This window comes from Oenanthe melanoleuca, chromosome 25 (assembly GCF_029582105.1).
Source record: "Oenanthe melanoleuca isolate GR-GAL-2019-014 chromosome 25, OMel1.0, whole genome shotgun sequence".
NCBI lineage: Eukaryota > Metazoa > Chordata > Aves > Passeriformes > Muscicapidae > Oenanthe > Oenanthe melanoleuca.
The window spans coordinates 1,043,011-1,065,734 of NC_079358.1; the positions used below are offsets into that span (position 1 = coordinate 1,043,011).

Here is a 22,724-nt window from a genome sequence, read left to right on the forward strand (position 1 = left end):
CAAAACCTGAGCTTTCTTCACTGTGTTTTAACAAGGTCTCCAGATGGAGAGCAGCTGGAGTCAACTCCTGCTGAGGCAAATTGTTTGTGGCTGCAGAGAAATGAAACCTTTTTAAAATCATCTCTTGACATCTCTTTCAACAGTCCACCAACACTGGCCAGGTCTGGCTAAACCCTTTTTGTGCTGTTGTTGAGCAGTTGTTGTGACTGATGCAGGGACAGGCTGTGACTTGTACAAACCTCAGTGCAACCTTCACTGCTTCACATGTCCTCGTGACACTCAGGAATTATTTAGGAAGGATGAAATAGAGAAGGAAAATGGTGTTTGAGGCAAAGTGTCTGCAGTGAACACTGTAAATAATTAGAGAAAACCAGTGAGTACAACCCCCAACACTCCCTGTGACAGCACTAGAGGGTGCCCCACGATCACAGAGCTGCCTTTTCCTTCTCAGATCAGGTTCTCAAACTCCTACAGCAGGAAGTTACATAAGTAATGGGATAACAACATGAACTTCTGCTCTCCTCTTACTCTGTTTCCAAACATCCAACCATATGTATATGCAGTAGAATGAGAACAGCACATCAAACCAGATAAAAATCTAATTACCAAAAAGTGACTGCTGTTCTGTGGATTTAGTCTGCTGAACCAGCTTGGGAAAGAAGTGGCCCAGTGCCAGCAGGATGGAAAGGTGGGCTCAGCCCTTCAGGCTGCACAGGATTCCTCAGTGGAGATGGCCACAGCTCTGCCTCCATGCCCTGCTTCAGCAGCAAACAGTGCAGGGGCAGCTCCCAGGGTGGAGGCAGAATCTGCTTCCTTGGAAGGGTGAAGCTCCTCAGTGTCCACAAGCTGCTCATCCCAAACCCCAGCATCAGAGCAAGGAAGAACTCAGCAGGTGGAACAAGAGGCAAAGGGAAGACAAATCACTCTGTAAGTGATTTGCAGCTTCCTCCTGAGGAGCAGCTCCAGTCTCTGCTCTGTGTGAGCAGGACAGCACCCAGGGAATGGCTGGAGCTGTGTCAGGGCAGGTTTAGGTTGGATTTTGGGAAAGGTTCTTCCCCCAGAGGGGTCAGGGAATGGGAACAGCCCCAGGGCTGCCAGAGCTCCAGGAGAGTTTGGACACCACTCCCAGCACAGGCTGGGATTGTTGGGACTGTGCATGGCCAGGAGTTGGACTCCATGACCTTTGTGGGTTCCTTCCAACTTAGCAGCACTCAAAGTTCCAAATATTTACACTAAAGAAAAGGAGAAGACTCTCTCAGCTCCTCTCCTAAGGCAATGAAACTGTGAGATTTGAACATTGCATGCTGTGTACAGCAGTGACAGACCATCCAAGTGGTGAAGTTTCAGCACATCTCTTTAAAACAGGTAAAGCTCAAGTGGCCTCACTTTGGTCAGACTGACATGTTTGTTTCTTCCTTAGAGTCTTGATCCTTTCACTGATTCATTCCCTCTACTACCTTTTCTTAGATTACATTACTACCTAATTTTAGATTAGAGAGATTACAGCAGGAGCAGCTGATAAACTGTACTGGCAGTTTCCCAGTGGTCTCTGGAACATTTTAAAGTGGTCCATGACATAGTGAGAAGGTGCCAGATTTTCTCTCTTTTCAATCTGTCAGATCATATTGGAACAGAAGCACAAACTCCTGATTTCAACTCCTTTGTTCAGATGGCACTAGAAAATGTGTGAGTACAAAGGGAAGGGAAAGAGGGAGGTGGCCACATTCTGGTGGACACCAGGCTGCAAACCAACCAGTGGGAAAAACAAAGAAACACTGCATTTTTTTACCCTAAACATCTCAGAGAAAATAGAGATGAACTTCACTGAACTGTGAAATGAACTGGATGCATATCTGAAATTCTTTCACACAGAAGATGACCAGTTGTCACCATTCAGCCAATGCAAACAGGAACCTAATGAGCCCTTCTCTGCAGACACTGTGAGCTCCTGCTCAGAACCTGCACACACCCAGCACTTGCACTGCCAGCACCACTCAGACTCTTGAATAAACCTCTTCCTTCCTCAAAGCTGATAATCACAAACACTTTCAGACTGCTCCAGGCTGCTGTCTGACTGGGGTTACATTTTACATCCTCACTGGGCCAGGTTCTGACAATTACCATGCACAGGCTTCAATTAAGTTGGTTTTATTTCACCTACTCATGAGTGGCAGCACTTTATGATTCTAGGTGAAAAGAGAATTTCCCTTTATCAGAGATGAGTTTTGCCCTGTTTTACTCACTCTGTTGTTTTGTACACATCAGAGTAGAGCCCAGCCTTCTGGTACTTCTTCTTTGGGGGTCGAGGGGCTTTCTTCTCACGCTGGGTTAGAGGAGGCAAAGGCTGCTCAGGGGTTTCAGACTCAGGTGGTTTCCCAAGGGCCTCATGTGGACTGGGAGGTTCAGCTACTGTCTCAGAGAAACTGGAAGAAAAAGTAGAGATAAAAAAATCACTTTCCCATTAAGATTATCTCACAGTATTTCATTATTTCTCTCTTGAATCTGGTCAGCAGAAAAAGTCCATGTTTTCTGAATTTCTGGGTGTCTCAACTACTTAAAAAATGCAACTCAATGATCATGAACAAGTGGGGGTTAAGTATAATCATAAGAAAAGTATGATTTTTTTTTTTTGGTAATATTATTATTACAAAAAGAATGTTGTTTGTACTGCTAATGTTTATCCCTTGGAGCCTCAGCTGAGTAATTCAGAAGGCAGCTCTTGCTCTCTGCTTTTGCACTTTAAAACCAGCACATGGTAACCCTTTCCTCAGCCTTCAGGAGAGCAGCTCCTGAGTACTTGGTGCCAGCAGCACCCATTTCTGGAGATGAGAACTCCTGACAGGGTTTGATCTGTTATTGATGACTTTGGGGACAAGCATGAGAAGATGAGATCAGAGAGAGATTTTTGTTGTGTGTCTTTACCAGTACAGGTGCACCCCTTAACTCCTCCCTGCTGCTTTAGCTTTGCTCTTTATCTGCTGCACATCACTTGTATTGCCTGTAACCATTTGTGATCTACATGAGCAGATCCCAGGCACACACAGCTCTTCAGGGCTCTTTACTCCACAAAGGATGAAGGAACAATGTGTGGCACCCCATCAATAACCCTGTTACCAGCTCCAGAAATAAACATATCCATCACCAACACAACAAGTACAGAACCAACAGTTATAGATCATCTGAGATCCTCATTTCTGGGTGGGTCTAGTACCTGAGGAAAGCCCTGACATGTTGGTTCCCTCTACACTGAACTCCTGTCTTGGGTTGCAATGCAGGATGTGGCCAGAAATGTGGATTCTGTCCCCATCTGTTAAACCAGCTGGGGCAGTGACCCTGATCTCCTGGCACATATTATCTGCTCATGGGCCATCTTTAAACAAGCTGGGCAATCATCTTTATCTTCCCACAGCCCATCCTCCCTCCAGGAGATATCTCCTGTTCATGGCCAGTGAGTCCCAGGGCATGACTGATAAAATTCCATCATCCCACTGGGAGATGCTCCAGCCAGGGGAGGAGCCAAGCCTTTCCTACCCAGATAAAAACTGACATTTTGGACACCAAGTTATCCACCTTTCCACTGGATTCCAGAGGAAAACCAGACCTTTCCACATCATCCCTGCACCTTCAGAGGAAACTGCACCTTCTCCAGGAGCACTGCTCCAGCTGAACCACATCTGCCCCTGCAGGAGGATGCAGCCACCATTGAATGGGACTGTGCCAACACCCTGACTGACTGACGGGTGTCAGCTTGGATTCTGACTCTGGCAGGGTTTTGGGATTGCTCTTTGTGATACTGGATTTCTATTTTAATTTTCCTAGTAAAGAACTATTATTCCTAATTCCCATATCTTTCCCTAATTTTAAAATCATAATAATAATTTAGAGGGAGGGGGTTTACATTCTCCGTTTCAAAGAGAAACTTCTGCCTTTATTGTCCTTCAAACTTGGAAAACTCCTTAACAAATTCAAGCACAATCACTGAAATGTTCTAAAACCAACTGAGCTACAAAACTAATCACCTCTTATTGCTCTCCTGCTCATCTTCAGGCAAAGACTTGTGCCTCTTCCTGGCCTGCTCCTCGGGCAGCCACCTCTTCCTCTTCCAGCCCTTGCGGTGCTCGGGGTTGAGGCTCACGCTCTGCACCACGGCCTCGATGACATCAGTGATGGTGTCTGGGCCCAGGTGCAGGGGGCTGCTGCTCTGCTCAGTGTCCTGCAGCTCCTGGCTGACCATCCTGGCAGCCTGCAGTGCCTGCATGGACACCACAGCCTGCAGCGGGTACTTGCGCGGCCGCCCCGGCCGCCGCTTCACGAAGTTATTCCCCGTCCTCGACTGCCTCTGCAGCTTTTTGGCTTTCAGGATTTTGTTGACGTGGTCCAGATTTTTTTTTGTGGCCAGAATCTTGTTGTAATTGCACATTTTCCTGGCTTGGCGCTGCATGGCCTCCACCACGCTCCTCTTGAGGTGCCTTGGCGAGTAGCTGCCGGGGAGCCGCTCCTGCAGCAGGGAGAGCTCGGTGCTGCCCACGGCCGGTGCCCCCAGCCCGTCCTGCTTGCCCAGGGCTCTCTCCCTGGAGTGGTTCCGGGCAGGGCTGGCTGATGGAGGAGCAGCCACGTTGGCCATGACAGATTCCAGGCTCTTGTCCAGGGCGGGGGGCCCGTCCTGCTGGGCCATGCGCTGCAGCAGCGAATCCACCGAGTCCTCGGCCAGGCGGGAGCCCCGCGCCGGCCCCGCCGCCCCTGCAACGACACAGCCTGGAGTGACCCAGCGTTCCAGAGTTTATACTTTATATAGATTTATAACCCTGCAGCTCTTCAGTGTGTAACTCTGAGCTCCACACACTGCTAGCTACACATCCACCACTGCAGGAGGATGCAGCCACCAACACCCTGACTGACTGACGGGTGTCAGCTTGGATTCTGACTCTGGCAGGGTTTGGGACTGTTCTTTGTAATACTGCATTTCTATTTTAATTTTCCTAGTGAAGAACTATTATTCCTAATTCCCATATCTTTGCCTGAGAGCCTCTTAATTTCAAAATTATAATAATTTGGAGGGAGGGGGTTTACATTCTCCATTTCAAAGAGAAGCTTCTGCCTTTATTGGCAGACACCTGTCCTTCAAATCAGGACAGAAATGTAAAGAAAAATGAGTTGGGGAGCAAACTTGAGGTAAATGATTTCATTACCCAGAGCTGTAATTGAGGATTAACCTCCAATATGCAAATGGACCAAACTTATAAAATTTGGATAAAATTTTTGGGTAAAAACCAATGACCATCATCCATTTTTTTGGGTGTAGCAAATGGGGGGCTTTGTCTGCCCAAAATGTACCAAAAGCCCTTCAATAAATAGAACCACTTTGTATTCCCTTAATTTTGTCTGGCCTCTGTTTTTAGGTAGCCCCAAGAAGGAATCAGAGTGGAGATGGGACCCAAAACATGGAGCTATAATACAAAAACTGCATCAGCTGGAACTGCCCAGAACACAAATGTTCTTGTTTGTTGACAAAATTTTGTAATGTGGAGAGGGACCCAGTGACACAAGTCAGTCATATTTTATATCATCACTTTTAGCATACCATTATTTTCTCTTTATTCCCACATAATCCCCCATTTCTAACAGCAAATAGCAATGAGGGTTCACATGGTCCTCAAGTTTTTATTCAACTCTAAAAATACAAAACCCTCTGTGCACATAAAAACTCAATCCTGATAAAAAATGGAGCAACATTTTAAATATTTTAAAACTAGTTTTTCTTCTTTTATAATTTGGAAGTACTGAAACAACTATTTTCTTTTATCAAATAGACAAGACTGAAGATGACAGAACTGATTGGAGAAAGGTAAATCAAAGTATCTGGACAATATAGAAAGGCTAATTTACACAGGAAGTAAATTTAGATTTGACTTTTAAAACTGTTATATGCTTTAGAGCTGAAGAGTGGTGCTTGAAAAAGAAAGTTTCCAGGTCAACCATGTAGATTATGCAGCATTAAAAAGGGATTTGTTCCAAACTAAGAGCTTCCCAAAGCTGCCCTGCTGCTCCTTAGTGATAACATTCCATCAGAAGAAATTCTGCTCTTTCTGGAGTGAAATGGATGCTGCCTTCTCACAAATACATCACAACTGTGCATCAGCATTGACAAAATGTTCCTGTAATTGTGGCAAATTAATTAGATCAGATCTCTTAACCCAGTGGGGCCCAGGCTGGAGCCTGAGCAGCAAATCCTGGTGTCAAGGGAACTGTTAAAGGAAGACAACAAATGTGTTTATAAAGAGCTCTAGCACTTGACAAGGAGGGAGATTATTTGTTAGATGACACAGATAAAGCACAACCAGTTATTCTTGAAGTATTTTCCAGTTTAAATATTTTCTAATATTTTCTCAGTAGTCCAATTGTGTTACTCTGGAGAATGCATTCCTCCCTGAGATTCCAAAGAGGAGTTTGTAAGTGCAAATGAAAAGGTGCTTCAGAGAATACACAATTTGGAGGAGAAAGAGTCAGCAAAATATGTTTTAAAAATCCTCCTCTGGACAAAGCTCTGGTGACAAGAGAAGCCTGATATGGACACCCCAATACCTCTGAGATAACTGGAAGGATTTACACTTCCAGCTCTGCATTTTAGATTAAATAATAATTTCAGAAAAAAAAATCTGAAATATATATTATATATATATATATATATATATATATATATATATATATATATAACATATAATATTTCAGAAATAATAAAGATAAGTCACCCTTTGTTTTCTTCTGGGGATGGAGCTGGGGCTCCTCAGAGCCCACCAGAGATCACCTCAGTGACCCTGGAGCAGCAGCACATCCCAGCCCTGTCACTGCTGCTGCTGATCCCAGGGCTGGGGCACTGCAGGCTCTGACCCAGGACAGCTGCAGCTCCTCTCTGACAAACACTGAAACCCACACACATTCCAGACCCACATAATCCAACAATGACTGATCCTCTCAGCTGCATCATCACTTGGGTGACTTTGAAGTTGATAAACTTGTGATTCATGTCATTCCAATGCACAAAACAATCCTCAACTTTAACTCTTCCTGTTTCCAGCTACAACTGCAACTGCCCCTCTCAAGTGAGAAGGGCAAGAAAGTGAATGGAAAAGAAAAAGGAAAATCCTTTCCCACTGCAAAGGACTTTTCTGCAGCACAGGCTGAATGGAGCATCTGTTGCAAACATCTGGGAGGAAATGGCATTTTTGGCACATCCTTCCTAGATGGAAACCATAACTAGTTCTGAGTACCAATCCTACATATTTGCAGTCAATTTGGGTGTCTGAATTCTGGTAATAGGAGTTTCTGCAACTGAGCTTCTTACAAAATCAACCTGCTGGATTTTTTTCTGTCCAATCCTAGGGGAGCTCACATTCCATTTTTACTGAATCACAGGATGGTCTGGGTTGGAAGGGACCTTAAAGTCCATCTTGTTCCATCCTCTGCCATGGGAAGGGACACTTTCCACTGGAGCAGGGTGCTCAGAGCCAATGCAGCCTCTCCTGCTGCCTGGGATAACCACAGGGTGACAACAAAATGAACATCTTCAGATCTTCCCTGTGACAATTTGGGCAATAGATTTGATGAAATCATGAGGTAAAATGAGACTGACAGCAACACACACAGAGTCACACTCACACTGAGCTGACAAAACAAAGCTCTAACACACAGAGCCATGGAACCACTGAGGTTCATGGTTCAAAGACCTCCAAGAGCATCCAGGCCAAGCTGTGCCCAATCCCCACCTTGTCCCCAGAGCTCTGAGTGCCAATTCCAGGAATTCCTCAGACACCTCCAGGGATGGGCACTCCAAACCTCCCTGGGCAGTTCCAAGCCCTGAGCACCCTTTTCATGGGGAAATTCCTGCTGGTGTCCACCCTGAGCCTCTCCTGTTCCTGTTCCCTGGGAGCAGGGCCCAACCTGGGGCTGTCCCCTCCTGTCAGGGAGTTGTGCAGAGCCACAAGTTCCCCCTGAGCCTCCTTTTCTCCAGGCTGAGCCCCTTTCCAGCTCCCTCATCCCTCAGATGATCCTCTAGAGCTCCACTGCCCTGCCAGGAGGGAGAACTTTTCCCTTCCTCACAAGCCTCAGGCAATGTCAGCCCTTGGCTTCCTCACTGTCCTACTGCAACATCCACTCCAGTTCACCAGGATCCTGCATCCAAGATCTGCTCTTGGCTCATGGACCTGATCAGTACTTGCATTATCTCTCTCCCAAGAGCATTTCTGACCTGTCTGTGCCATCACTGATGGCTGGGATGAGCCATGTGTCATCCTCCATCACCCTGGCAGGATTCTCAAGTGTGAGGAAGAAAACCCCCCAGCACAGACCAGCCTGATCTTCCTGTCACCTGCCCAGTGACAGAATCAGGCTCTTCCCCAGGGAGCAATTAATTTATACCTCCAATTAATTGATTACCTGTAATGTTACAGGTCTGGATTAAAGCACTGAGCTCCACAAGGTCCAACTTAACCTGCTGAGGAACCAAACCCAACCCTGGCACAGCTCTGCTCAAGTCTCCTTATTCAACAACCCAAACCACAGCTTTTATATCCAAAAATATCAGTGCAAAAACTCAGTATCTGCATGCTGTGCAGCCATGTGCTCAGCACAGGTCTGAGCACACAGGGATCCCAAATGCAGGCCCCTGAGCAGGACTTGCCTGGAGGAGAAGTGCTCTCTGATGTGGATCTCTTCCTGGAAGGGCTGCAGCTTGTGCTCTCCGACTGCCTCTGCGAGGGCTTGTCCTGGCTTGGCAAAGAGCCTGCAAGGCAGAGCAGGGAAAGGCACAAAAAACATCAGCTCAGTCTGGCTGGGCCACTACAACACTAAACACAATACAGCCTCAAACTGAGGTTCCTCTGGATGGCTTCAGGAACACCTGTGAGCTCCCTGAATGCAGGGGAAGGAAACACCAAGCAGGGATTTTGCACAGGCCAGTGGCAGAGGTAAACAAGCCTTAAATAAAGCCATGTAATATTAACCACCAGAATTCACCTGTATGTGAGAGAAGAAAACAATCCCCCACATATTCCTGCTCTCAATTTAATCCAAACTCCTTGATTTTCAGAAGAGTTTGGAAATGACCTCTGCAGATTATCAAGACCAACCACCCTGCTCAAACAGGGGTCACCACATTCTCTTGGGTTTTCCACATCTCCAGTGACACAGACTCTGCCATTCCCTCACCCTCACTGGGAAGACTTTTTCCTTCTGCACAAACAGAATTCCCTGAACTCCAGGACAGAACCCAGACCCAGTGGGTCTCCTGCTACTGGGCACCACCAGTTTGGCTCCTTTTTCTTAATTCCTTCCCACCTGGACACAGTGGGAAGAGCTCCCTTTGTGCATCCTCTGTTCCAGGCTGTGAATCCCAACTCTCCCAGCCCCCTGGATAATCAGAGGTTCCCATCCCCTGGGAATTCCTTCCCCTCCTTGGGCAAAACTGCTCACCAGGAAGGTGAAAAGCTAAAAAAAAAATCCCAAGATTTTAAAATTCTTTAGATTTGTCCCTTGCTGTGCTGCTCTTCCTTTTCAAAATCCTGTCACAAGAAAAAACCACAAATATTTCTGCTCCAGTCCATCATGGCAAATCTGTCAAAGCCCTGGGGCCTAAACAAGTGAGGATGATGATTATCTACACACAGACCAGCACTGGATTTTATTTCACTCTGTGTTCTGAGCACACAGGGCTTGCTGGTACTTGCTAAATCCTTGGATGATGTCACCAGGCAGCAGGAAGCACAATTACCATTCCTTGAGTTAAAACCAATTTTAGAAAGAGACAGGAATCCCACGACTGCTGCAGGGTGAAGGGATAGGGCTGGGAATGGCAGCTCTGCTGAGAACACAAGCAAAAAGCTATTTTTGTTTCCCTTTTTACACAAAAATATTTTCTTACGGTAAACTGCTTTATTTTCCTAAAATTTCAACTTTTAGAGAATTCCAATTACTCTTGAAAGCAAAGGCTGTAGGAGTCATGAAAATGTCATAAAAAACCTGGTATTGCAGTTATGAAAATGCTGAGATATTAAAAACTCAGATCAGTATAAAACCCCAGATAAGCAAAAATGCACATGGCAGAGCAAGAGGAGAATGTGCATATCCTGAATATATCTAGAAGACAAACTCCAGGATGCAAAAAGACAGATTTTTGCTGTTTCCCTTCAAAATATGGTTCATAATGAACAAGCTCTTTGGTTCTGAGCTCTTCTCTCCCTTCCTCAAAGAATCCTCCAAAGGTAACAGCAGGACACTGAAATCAAAGCCAAAATTCCTCCCCTGCCCATGGCCTGGGGCTTCAATGCCTCAGAGGAAACCCCAAAGTGTGTGATGATGGGAGAATCCTTGAAAGCACCAAACTGATTCACCAGAAAATCTCCTTTTAGATCCTCTCTTGCCTCAAAGTTTGGAATTTTTTAAAATCATGGGCACTCTTGACTCCTGATCTAACACCTGTGACTGGTGGAGGGAATGAACAGAATTTTTCCAAGGTGGCTGAGCTGGGCTGGGCTGATCTTGTGCTTCTTGGGCTTTATTTCTCTCTGTCCTTTTCATGACAATTATTACTACTGTTATTATTATATATAATTTTATTTCAATTATTAAAGAGTTCTTATCTCAACCCATGAGTTTGACTTTATTCCAACCCTCTGCCCACCCATCCCTCTGGGTTCAGGGAGCTGCTGAGCTGTTACACTGACAGCAGGGTGACTTTTCCTCCTGAGGAACTCCAAGATGCATCAAATTCATAAAGGCTACACTAAACAAGTACCCTGAGAGCTGGGATTGAAAACAGGAATTAAACAGCAGGAATTGGTGTTTAAAGTGGGAATGGGATGCAATTCATAACAGGGAATAAAAAGAAGGAGAAGGTTTTGGAGGTGGCAGGGATGGCCCGGTGGCACATCCTGGGAGCTGTCACCGCCTGTGTGACACCCCCACCCTGCTCAGCATCCCGGGACAGCTCAGCCGCCCCTGCCCCGCTCAGGGTCCAGCCCCCACCCCCGCCCCGGGCTCGGCGGGACGCGGCAACGAGCGGCGGGACCGCCAGGGGGCGCTGCTGCCCGCCGGTCCCGCGGCACCGGGACGGGAACGGGAGCCGGAATGGGAATGGGAGCGGGAATGGGAAGGGATGGGAAGGGGAAGAGGGATGGGAATAGGAGCGGGAACGGGAATGGGAGCGGGGATGGGAATGGGGACGGGAATGGGAGCGGGAACGGGGACGGGGATGGGAACGGGAATGGGGACGGGAACGGGAATGGGAACAGGGATGGGAACGGGAACGGGGACGGGGATGGGAACGGGGAATGGGAATGGGGACGGGAACTGGGAATGGGGACGGGAATGGGGAACGGGAATGGGAACGGGAATGGGGAATGGGAACGGGAATGGGAAACGGGGATGGGGACGGGAATGGGGAATGGGAACGGGAATGGGAATGGGAGCGGGAATGGGAGCGGGAATGGGAGCGGGAATGGGAATGGGGAGGGGAGCGGGAATGGGAACGGGAATGGGGACGGGAACGGGAATGGGGACCGGAGCAGAAACGGGAACCCTCGTGACAGGGACCGGCACAAGGACCGGGAACCTTCGGGACAGGGACAAGCACAGGGACAGGGATCCCTGGGACAGAGAGTGACACAGGGACTGGGAACCTTCGGGACAGGGACCAGCACAGGGACAGGGATCCCTGGGACAGAGAGTGACACAGGGACCGGGAACTTTCGGGACAGGCACCGGGAACCTTCAGGACAAGGAACGGCACAGGGAACGGGACAGGGACCGGGATCCCTGGGGACAGGGACTGACACAGGGACAAGGACCCCTCGGGACAGGAAGCGGCACAGGGAAAGAGAACTCTCGTGACAGGGACTGGCACTGGGACAGGGACTGACACCAGTACCGGGACCGGCACAGGGACCAGGACTAACACTGGGACCGGGAGCCTTCGGGACAGGGACCGACACAGGGACCGGCACAGGGACCAGGAACCTTCGGGGCAGGGACTGACACAGGGACCGGGACTGGGACCGGCATCCCTCGGGCAGGGACAGAGAACCCTCGTGACAGGGACCGACAGAGGGACAGGGATTGACGCCGGGACCGGGACAGGGACTGGGACTGGCACAGGGATAGGGACTCCTTGGCCAGGGACCGACACAGGCACAGGCACAGGGACAGGGATTGACGCCGGGACCAGGACAGGGACAGACACAGGGACAGTGACAGGGACCAGGACTCCTCGGGCAGGGACTGACACAGGGACAGGACCGGGACAAGGATTGACACCGGGACCCCTCGGGCAGGGACTGACACAGGGACAGGGACAAGGACAGGCACAGGGACCGGGACCCCTCGGGCAGGGACCGACACACGGACAGGGACAGGGACCGGGACTCCTTGGGCAGGGACTGACACAGGGACAGGGACAAGGACAGGCACAGGGACAGGGACCGGGACTCCTCGGGCAGGGACTGACACAGGGACAGGGACAAGGACAGGGACTCCTCGGGCAGGGACCGACACACGGTCTGGGACTGACACACGGACAGGGACCGACACAGGGACAGGGACAGGGACCAACACACGGTCTGGGACTCCCACCCCACTGACCCCCTTTTCCTGCACTGTGAGTGGAACACAGCCAGCAGCAAGCAAGGAACTCGGCACACCAAGGCTGGGCTATGACACTTATCCAAAATAATTCCTGATGTGAGGCTGCAGAAGTTCAGGGAACTTGGGATGAACAGGCAGCAGTGTTCTACAAAACTGCCCCAAAAATCGCACTAAAAACGGCCAAAAAAGTCCTAAAATCTGCATGAAAATACCTCAAACTTGCCAAAATTCCAAGCACTAAGAAGTCCTAAAATTGGTCATTGGACACCCAAAGTCTGCACTAAAACACTCCAAATCTGCCAAAATTCCAAGGATTTCTGGGAAAATTTAGCCTAAAAAGAAACACACTAAGAAATGCAAAAATATCCCAGAAATCGCATAAAAATGGCCAAAACTCTCATAAAATTGGATTAAAAAAAAACAAAAATGGCCTCAAAATTCAGTGATATTTGAGGGATTTTTGAGGAGAAAAACCTGGAAAATGGGTAGGCAAAAAATCTGGGGGAAATCCAACTTAAAATGGCCTAAAATCCCCCAAAATTACACTAAAAATGGTCAAAAAACTCCTAAAATCTGCACTAAGAACACCCCAAACCTGCCAAAATTCCAAGGATTTCTGGGAAAAACATCAGGAAAAATCCAGGAAAAAATCAGACAAAACACCAGAGCCTTGTGCCCTGCTCTGCTGTGGCTGTGCCAAGGTCACACAGCAGCCTCAGCGTGGGAATTTCCACCTGGGCTTCACTTCCTGGGAAACTCTGACCTCCTTGGGACTCCTGTGTGCACAAACAACCAACACAGCTCTTTTCTAATTATTTTCTAATTATTTTCTAATTATTTTCTAATTCTCTTTTCTAACACAACTCAGGCACAGGCAAACCTCTGAAAATATCTGGTATAGGCCACTATAATTAAAATAATTTGTTCATTCAGTTGGGTCAGGTTTATGTTCAAAAGGCTGTGGAATTTCCACATGGAATAATCTGAAATAAAGCATCACAAACATCACCTAAGGATCCAAAAAATTCATTCTGGATGGGTTCCCTGATGCTGATCTCTGCTTATTCCAAGTCTCTGATCCAGCACCTCTCCACCATGCACCTAAACTGCATTTAGTTTTATAAATGAACAATATTTGATGTACCAAAGGTTTCCTTTCCATCTGTGCCCTTCTTTTAATCTTCCATGGTGATGGATTCAGAATTACCATTCAGCATCATGGCTAACACCACAACATGCAATCTGACATGGATTTAAACCCCCAAATCTGGCATTTCTCTTTCCTGGAGCTTTTTACTAGATGTGGTTTAAGTTTTCCAAGTGGTGAGAAGCACTGGGAGCTCCTTGGGAATGAGCTGGACTCCAAACAAATGGAAGCATCACAAAACAGGCAGGTTCCAGGTGGGAATCACTGCCTGGAAGTGCCATCCCATGCCTGAGGAATCACTCAAATCAAACTTCCTGGGGCAGGGAGCAGGCAGAGCCTTCACAAAAAGCATCTCTGCTCTCCCCCTCTACTCCTCACACAAACCCAATCAGATCAATCACTGCAATGGAAAACATCTCAAAATTCCCAGAGCTGCAAAGGTTCCCACAATCAATTCACTCCTCAGGGCCAAATTGTGACCCAGCACTTGGATTTTCTCTTTCCATCACTGCAGGAGAAGCAATCTCATGGCTCTGCTGCCTCCTCCACACTCCACTCACCACCCTCAAGAAATTTCAGCACCAGCACTAAGAAATATGAACTTGTCAAAGATCCAGCTGCTTCCAACTGCCCTTAAAATAAAGAAGGAAAACATAAACCCCCAAATCAAGAGAAAAACCCTGTCCATAGACAGGTGGAGAGCAGGAGGTGGCAGGAGGCACCAGAGCAGGAGTATCCCATGGGAAGGAGCAAGATGAGAGCCAGGAATGTGAGGAGGGATTATTCAGTCCTGGCAGCTGCTTCTTGCTCTGTGAAATATTAGTCACAAGTGGCTTTGGACAATGATTTAAACTTCAAGGGAGAATGAAGGCAAGAAGGGGAGGGAGAAGCAGCTCAGGCTTCCTTCACACACTGGAGCACAAGCCACACTTGCCCTTTGCAGTTTAGCTTTTCTTTTCCTTAATATCATGCAGATGACAAGTTCCTGTTCCTGCTCCTCCTGTTCCAGTTTTGCTCGAGGCTGTCAGATGCATTTCCCAACTATGAATAAATTCAAAATGTCTAAGTTTGGTGTCAGGCATCCCCAGTATCAACCCCACTGCTCTGAGGTGTTGCAAGAAGCCTCAAGGCAGGGATTGAAAGCTCTGCTGTAGCAAAGATTGTCAAATAACCAAAATGAAGTAACAAAAGGAACAGGAAACATTTTCTTAAATGGAAACATTACTCACAACAGTAGCAGCAACAGCTGGTCTGAACCAAACCAATCAAACTTCAAACCAAACAGAAACATGGCTTTGAAAATATAAAAAATTATGAGGAATTTTCCCTCATTTCTCTGGAATATTAAAATTGTATGGAAAAAGCAAAGATTTTTGCATGTGTGTTGGGTTGGTGTGGCCAGAAATGTGGATTCTGTCACCATCTGTTAAACCAGCTGGGGCAGTGACCCTGATCTCCTGGCACATATTATCTGCTCATGGGCCATCTTTAAACCAGCTGGGCAATCATCTTTATCTTCCCACAGCCCATCCTCCCTCCAGGAGATATCTCCTGTTAATGGCCAGTGACTCCCAGGGCATGACTGATAAAATTCCATCATCCCACTGGGAGATGCTCCAGCCAGGGGAGGAGCCAAGCCTTTCCTACCCAGATAAAAACTGACATTTGGGACAGCAAGTTTCCATCTTTCCACTGGATTCCAGAGGAAAACCAGACCTTTCCACATCATCCCTGCACCTTCAGAGGAAACTGCACCTTCTCCAGGAGCACTGCTCCAGCTGAACCACATCTGCCACTGCAGGAGGATGCAGCCACCATTGAATGGGACTGTGCCAACACCCTGACTGACTGACGGGTGTCAGCTTGGATTCTGACTCTGGCAGGGTTGGGATTGTTCTGTGTAATACTGTATTTCTATTTTAATTTTCCTAGTACAGAACTGTTATTCCTAATTCCCCTATCTTTGCCTGAGAGCCCCTTAATTTCAGTATTATAATTGGAGGAAGGGAGTTTACATTCTCCATTTCAAAGAGAAACTTCTGCCTTTATTGGCAGATACCTGTCCTTCAAACCAGGACAGCATGAGAAAGCATCCTGTAAGGAAGCAAGAGGAGTCTGCTGGGAGGAGGGACAGAGTGCTGTGGGGAGATTCCATGTCAGACAATAAACCCTTGGTGAGGACAGGCGCAGGGCTGGACCCCTGCAGAGCCAAATCCCCACCTGCCCCCTGCTCCAGCTGTCCAACAGAACAATCAAGACTGGTGGAAAGCAGGTCCAGCCTGAGCTGCCTTACCTGCCAGGGGCTGCAGGGCCTTCTCCAGGGAAGGCACGGGCTCCTTGCGGAGGGGCCGGCTCAGCGCCGCGTCCTGCCCGAACAGTCCCGGGCTCTCGGGTAACTTTTTACGTCCGTTGGTGCTGCCAGAGCTGGGGACTCTGCAGCTGCCTATTGCACTTGTGAAAAGGTTTGTGTGTTCATCGCTGCTGGCTGGCTCTGAGCTGGGAGTGAAGCCCCCCAAGGACAGAGCTGGGGAATTTTCAGAGCAGTCAATCTGCAGAGGTGTCTGCAAGCCCAGCGCCAAAGAATTCGACTCCGAAGGTTCTCTCCTGACCCACTGCTCATCTCTGCTCAGCAAACCCTTGGAAGGTGACAGGTGAGGACAAGACATGTGGCATCTGTGTTTCTCTTTATGTTTGTACCTCTCCCCAACAGCCTCCTTGCCAAACCTGTAGCGTTTCAAGGACTCCAGAACCGTTCTGGAGGAGCTGTTGGCAGCGATGGTGTCCATGGAAACCTGGGGCTGCTCGGAGGAGCGATGCTCCCGGTGCTTGTGGCGGTGCCTGTGCTTGTGTTCCAGCATCCAGCCATAGGCCATCTCGGGGGGGACGCTGGGGTACGTGCTCATGGACAGCAGAGGAGTCCTGCTCGTGGTGAGGAAAGCTTCCTGGCGCAAGAGTTTATGCTTCTTCTTGTGGTATTTGGTGGGGTTGAGAAGCAGGTGGCCTGTATGCATGTAGGAAGGTGGAGGCAGGGGGGTGGTGAAAGAAGGAGAGGGTGGAGGAGGGTAAAGAGTTGGAGGGTACCTTCCATAATAACCTAATCCTATGGGAGCAGCTGCCAGGGGAGAAGGGGAGTAAGGCATGCCATAGGAGGGGTAGAACCCGGTGCTAGACAGGGGAAAGCTGAGGCTATGCATGAAAGGCATTTCTGCCATTGCTTCCCGCATTTTTGGAGGCCTGCCTCTCTTTTTCTTTAAATCAGGTTTTCTAATGTAGTGCAAAGGATCTAAAGGAAAAGTAGGGTGGGTGTAGAAACTATTGAAATTTATCCTAAAAATGGTAGGCAGCAAATCTCGGGGTATAAAATGGTGACTTCTGTGGGTTATTCTAATCTCACTTAACCGACTTATTAACTCCTCCAACTCAGCCAGGAAGTCGGGGTCCTGCCTCCCTCGCAGCTGAGGGTACTTCTTTTTCCTTTTTCTCTTCTGCCTCTTCATCTTGTCGTAGCTGAGGTAATCGTGGCTGCGGCGCTTGCACTTGTGCTTGTGCTTTTCCTTCAGGTTGCTCAGCACGGTGGAAGTCTCGGGTGGGATGAGGGACACGTGGTCGAACGAGTGCCTCTTCTTCTTCTGCCCGCAGAACTTCTCGGCCCGGTCCGAGGTGCTGTTGTTGTCGGTGCCGATGCCGCTGTCGCTGGGGATGGTCTCGTCGCTGTGGGACTCGCTCACGGGGGACGGGGTGGCTTCTTTCAGCGACGTCAGCTCGCTCAGGTGAGAGGGGGAGTTGGGCAGCAGCGTGGGTGGGGATAACCTCCTCCTCCCCTTGGCTGCTTTCTTCATGGCCAGAGTCTGCACCACGCTGCCCTGCCTGGAGTGGAGGTGCAGGTAGGGCACGGAGCTGGGCTCGATGAAGCCGGCGTCGCTGCTCACCGGGCTCTGCTCCCCGCTCACCGCCGGCGACTGCGAGCAAACGGGGGACGGGAGGATCTCCGAGGGGTTCCCCACCGAGGGCAGCAAGTGGGGCAGGACTTGTCCTAGGGACGTACCAGGAGCTTGCTGGGCAGATTTCTCCAGAACTGTCAGGCTGGCAGCACTGCTGGCTAAAATGCCATTCAGGACAGCTTTAGGTTTCCTCCCTCTCCTTTTTCCTATGTAAATTGTTCCTTTCTTGCTGACGTTGATTTGCTGGCCTAGTTTCGAACCGAATGTGGCAGCAAGAGTTGACACGGTGTTGTGGAGCTTGGATTGCATCTTCCCTTTGGTATTTGGTTCCACTGTACTGGACAGAATCTGATTCAGGAGTTTCTTTCGCTTCAGAGTTTTCATTTTATTTATTTTTCGAATAATTGTTTTCATTAACTGTCCGTTATTTCTCTTGGCAACCTTTCTGTCTGAGTCTACTTCCAAATCACTCATGCTACAAATACTGGGGCTTTGGACTTCTTCTGGCCCTCTGAGCTGCTCCTTCCTCTCAAAGAACTCCCCAGGTCGATGCTGTTCACTCTCAGGCCCCATCTTGCTCGAGTTCTCTGTTCCAACAAAAGGTGCCACAGACAGAATAGGTGGTTTCATTTTAATTGAAGACCGAATCTGCCTTTTAGGTCTCCCTCTCTTTTTAGGAAAAGCTTGTCCTGATAAGCTTTGTTTTAGGGAGGGAATTTCGACTTCAGGCTGCAAAATTGGAGGTTCTTGCTCTTCTTTTGACTGCACTGAGAAGACTTTTGATGCTGGGATCTTAAGAGTTCTTTTGGGGGGACCTTCGAGTTCTGGCATTTCCTTGGCTTTAGGTCTTCCTCTCTTGGGTTTGTAGAGGTCAGGTAAGAAATCATCCGACAAACACAAGCTAGAGGGTTGTTTGTGAGCACTGTAGAACTTCTGAGTTTGTTTGTCAGTCTCAGCCAGCAGTGCCAGAGGCTGCCCATTAGCTTCATTCAGCTTTGGCAACTGATGTTTGACAAATTCGTGCTCCACGAATGAGGAGGATCCGATGTTTTTCAGGAATTTGGCCTGCTCCAAATTACTGCTCGATAGTGCACTGTATGAAATGTTTTTAAAAAGCTCTGACCTTTCTAGTTCCAGACCCTTTGGAGGTCGGCACGTGCTTCTTGACACCACTTTAGTCCATCGTGGCTTCCTTCCTTTTCTTTTCTTTAAAGGTTTTGATTGCTGAGTGCTGCTCAGGTTTTTTGCTCCTTGGCAGGATTTCTCGGATGCAGCTATTGCACCGAGCTTGAGGAACTGCTTGCTACCAAACAAGCTGGTAAAACTAACTACTGATGAAGGGGTGACAGTAGTGTGGATGCTTGTCTCAGCTGCCAAAATGGGTTTTTTCCCTGTGGGAGGACTTGTTCTTGAAGTTTCCACATAAGATGCTTTAGAATCACTTAAATCTTTCTCAGCACCTTTAAAATCGGTGCTGAGGCTGTGGTTCAATGTCCTGTTCAGGCTCAGGAGGCTGCTGTCTGATGAGAATGGTGCTTTGCCCATGGGGTCTGAAATGCCTTCCAAGAGCTCTGCCGTGGAACTTAAGTGCAATGAGTTGGATGCCAGCTGGGAGGAGGCTGTGGAGAGGCTCCTGTTCAGGGTGGGGACAGACACTGTGGGGGAAGGAGATGGGAGATTCCCCTCTCCCACTGCACTGAACGGGGACTTGGCTGTCGACACCTCCGAGGCACCTCCTGTCCTGAAGTCTGGTGAAGTGCAATAAACGGGAGGCTGCTTCTCGTGCTTCGACGTTTCATAAATCCCTTTCTCACTGGATGAGTAGGCATCCTGTGGAACACACATTCCTTCACTGAACATCTCTTTGCCTACATCAGCAATTTCCTTCCGAATTGAAAACTTGTCCAAGATACTTTCTTTGCTCTGTCTCATAATGTGCTTCTCAAAGGTTTTGCTGGTAGTATTTTCCTTCAGTAAATCCGCAGGCTCGTGGCTTTCAAGGCTGCTGAGGTTTGAATTGCAAGGAAGCTTAAAGGGCTCTGAGGAGGGCACGAGGGAATCTGCTTTCAGAGTTCCAGAGTCCTTGTTAGCCAAACCAGCTGGACTGCCAATCCCTGCTGGCTTCTTCCCACAGTCCTTGCTAACCAATCCCACAGGACTGCTAATTCCTGGCACCTTCCTGCCAGGGTCCTTGCTAACCGGTCCCATCGGGCTGCCAATCCCTGGTGTCTTCCTTCCAGAGTCTTTGTTAACCACAACTGTGCTGCTGCCAGGCCCTGGCATCTTCCTCCCAGAATCCTTGTTAAGAAGAGCTGTAGGACTATTTATTCCCAACAACTTCTTCCCAGCATCCTTGTTAACCAGCCCTGCTGGAGTGCTGATCCCTACTGGCTTCTTGAGAGGCTCCTTGTTAGTCAGTGCAGTTGGAGTGCTGATCCCTGGAAGTTTCCTCCCCACATCTTTGCTGATCAATCCAACTGCAGAGCTGGTGACTGGCTGCTTCTTTCCTGAATCCTTGTGGACTAACCCTGGTGGAGTGCTGATCCCTGGAGGCCTCTTGCCAGAGTCCTTGCTAACCAATCCAATTAAAGGGCTGATCGCTTGGGGCTTCTTCCCAGAGTCTTTGTTAACCAATATGGCTGTGCTGCCAATCCCTAATGGCTTCTTCCCTGAGTCCTTGTTCACCAATCCAACAGCAATCCCAGAGCCTGGCAGTTTCTTCACCAAATCTTTGTTAACCAACCCACTTGCACTTATGGTTCCTGGCAGCTTCTTCCCAGAATCTTTCACCAAACCAGACGTGGTTCCACTTCCACTCCCAGGTTTCTTCTGCTTTGTTTTGGAAGACTTGGAAGGAGGACAAGTTGCAATAAGTTGAGCCAATTTTTCTGTGACAGTTGTTGCTCCATTAATTTCTGTTCTATCCTTTAAGTCAGAATTATGGCTACTGATCAGAGTTGGAGGAGATGACTTTATATAATCTGTCATTTCAGAATGCAATGGGGAAACTTTCTTAGATAAAGGGGTTGTTTCTACTTGGATACCTTCTTCCACGTGTAACTCAAGTGATGCAACTTCTCCAGCTTTCTTGTAAGACTTTGAAGGGTCCTAAGAGTTAACAAACAAAAACAGTCTTTAGGAACAGAGTACAAAGTATCACTTTGAGTAACACAGTTTTTTTTATGTTTGGGTGATTAACACTTGCTCTGGTAACAGGGTTACTGTATAAACAGAGGCTTCATGATCCTGTTAATTTTAAACCAAATAATAATAATACCAAGAATGTAAAGAATAAAATGTCACAATAAAATAAACACATTCAACAAATAATAGTGATATTCATATTTAAAGCAAAATTTAAAACAGTGCATATGCTGTGGCTTTCCTAATGTTAATGAAACCCAAACTCCCTCCCAGTCCGGAAATACAAACCATTTAATCTGTCCCCCAATTATTATAAATATTCTCCAAAAATACTGTTGATGTTTATTAATAAAAACCCACTAACAACAAAGTGCTGGGCTATTTATAGTGTGAGAGCACTTGAAGAGCTCACATGGTGCTGGCACTGTCACCCTGTCCCTGCACAGCCCTGCTGGCAGCTCAGTCACATCCCCTCAGCCCCTGCACCAACAGTTCTCCTCCCAGCACAACACTGGCAGTCAGCAAAAGAAGTAAAATAAAATAAATCAAATTATTCTGTTTGCATGTGGGTGGGAGGTGTGATAATACACACACATGGAATAATTAAACTCACACTTATTTCTAGTTTGGACCTAACCAAACTCAAAATTGATTCTGTAAAGGTTAGAATCAAAACTGCAATACTCATTACCTTCAAAAATCCCATTGAGAGCATCTCAATAAATTCATCTTTCATTTTGGAAGGACATTCTTTACACACAGTGTCCAACACATCTCTGCAGTGCATTCACTCCAAGCAGAGGTTGGGAATGGAAGGCTCTGACCCCTGCTGAGAAAATCCTGCCCATGGTTCTGATGTCCCCAGCATAAGAAGGACATGGAACTGTTGGAGCAATGAAGTTGCTGAAGGGATTGGAGCCAGGCTGGGAATGCTCAGGATGGAGAGAAGGTTGTGTGGAAGATCTGCAGGGGCTCCAGGGAAACTGGACAGAGACTGTTCATCAGGAACTGGAGTGACAGGACAAAGGGGAATGGGTTCAGACTGAAAAAGGGCAAATTTAGGTTGGATATATGAAAGAAATTCATCCCTGGGAGGGTGGGCACAGGGTTCCCAGGAATCTGTGGCTGCCCCTGGATCCCTGGAAGTGGCTGGGAGAGGCTGGAAAGAGGCTGGGACTGGATGAACTTTAAAGTTACTTCCACCCCAACCCACTGTGGGATTTTGGGATTCTGTGGAATAACTTAACCAGGAGGTTAAGCTGGATCCAGCTGGACACTGGTGAGATGAGAAGCAGTTGTGGGTAATGTGGGAGCCTGTGCAGTGACCCCCAGGCTCCCCAAACCCAGGGCTGCTCCTTCCTGCAGGGATGGAGAGCAGGAGGGGGGGGGTTCTCTCTGCCCACCTCCAGGCCTGGCACTCACATGGCAACTCCTGAGTCAGCAGGACACCACCCTGAGCCTGCAATCCAATGCTCCTGGAATTCCCTGGGGCACACTCTGAGTGCCAGAGTTTCACACTAACAAGGATTAAAGCCAGCAGCCTTCAGAGAGCTGCATCCTCCTTTCCACAGCCTGAAATTCTGACAAGAACTTTGGAAAAAAAATCCACCTTCAAAAATCCACCTAAATCTTGATTTGGGAATTCAGCTCCTCCTCCCTGTTATTTGCTCATCCACACTCTTCCTTCTTTTTTCTTTCTGCTGTGCCACCCCCTGTGGTGGTTCTGTGGTGCCTCTGCTGGGTATCCAACACCTCTTGGCAGGCCCTGCTTTTCCCTGCTCACCTCCATTTCCAAACAAAGAGCTTGGAAGTTTGAGTAGACACTTAAATAATAAATACATAACTAACAAAACCCTTCC

At 48.1% G+C, this 22,724-nt stretch overlaps 1 protein-coding gene across 1 annotated transcript in view; it reads right to left on the reverse strand.

Moving 5' to 3' along the window:
- The window catches only part of ASH1L (ASH1 like histone lysine methyltransferase), a 62,009-nt gene that overhangs the window by 26,744 nt on the left and 12,541 nt on the right, over positions 1-22,724 (reverse strand). The window contains exons 3-6 of the mRNA XM_056510645.1: positions 16,074-20,829; positions 8,678-8,779; positions 4,020-4,740; positions 2,244-2,423 (exon numbers count right to left, since the gene is read on the reverse strand). Of these exons, the coding sequence (XP_056366620.1) occupies positions 2,244-2,423; positions 4,020-4,740; positions 8,678-8,779; positions 16,074-20,829 (5,759 nt within the window). The remainder of the gene's footprint in view (positions 1-2,243; positions 2,424-4,019; positions 4,741-8,677; positions 8,780-16,073; positions 20,830-22,724) is intronic.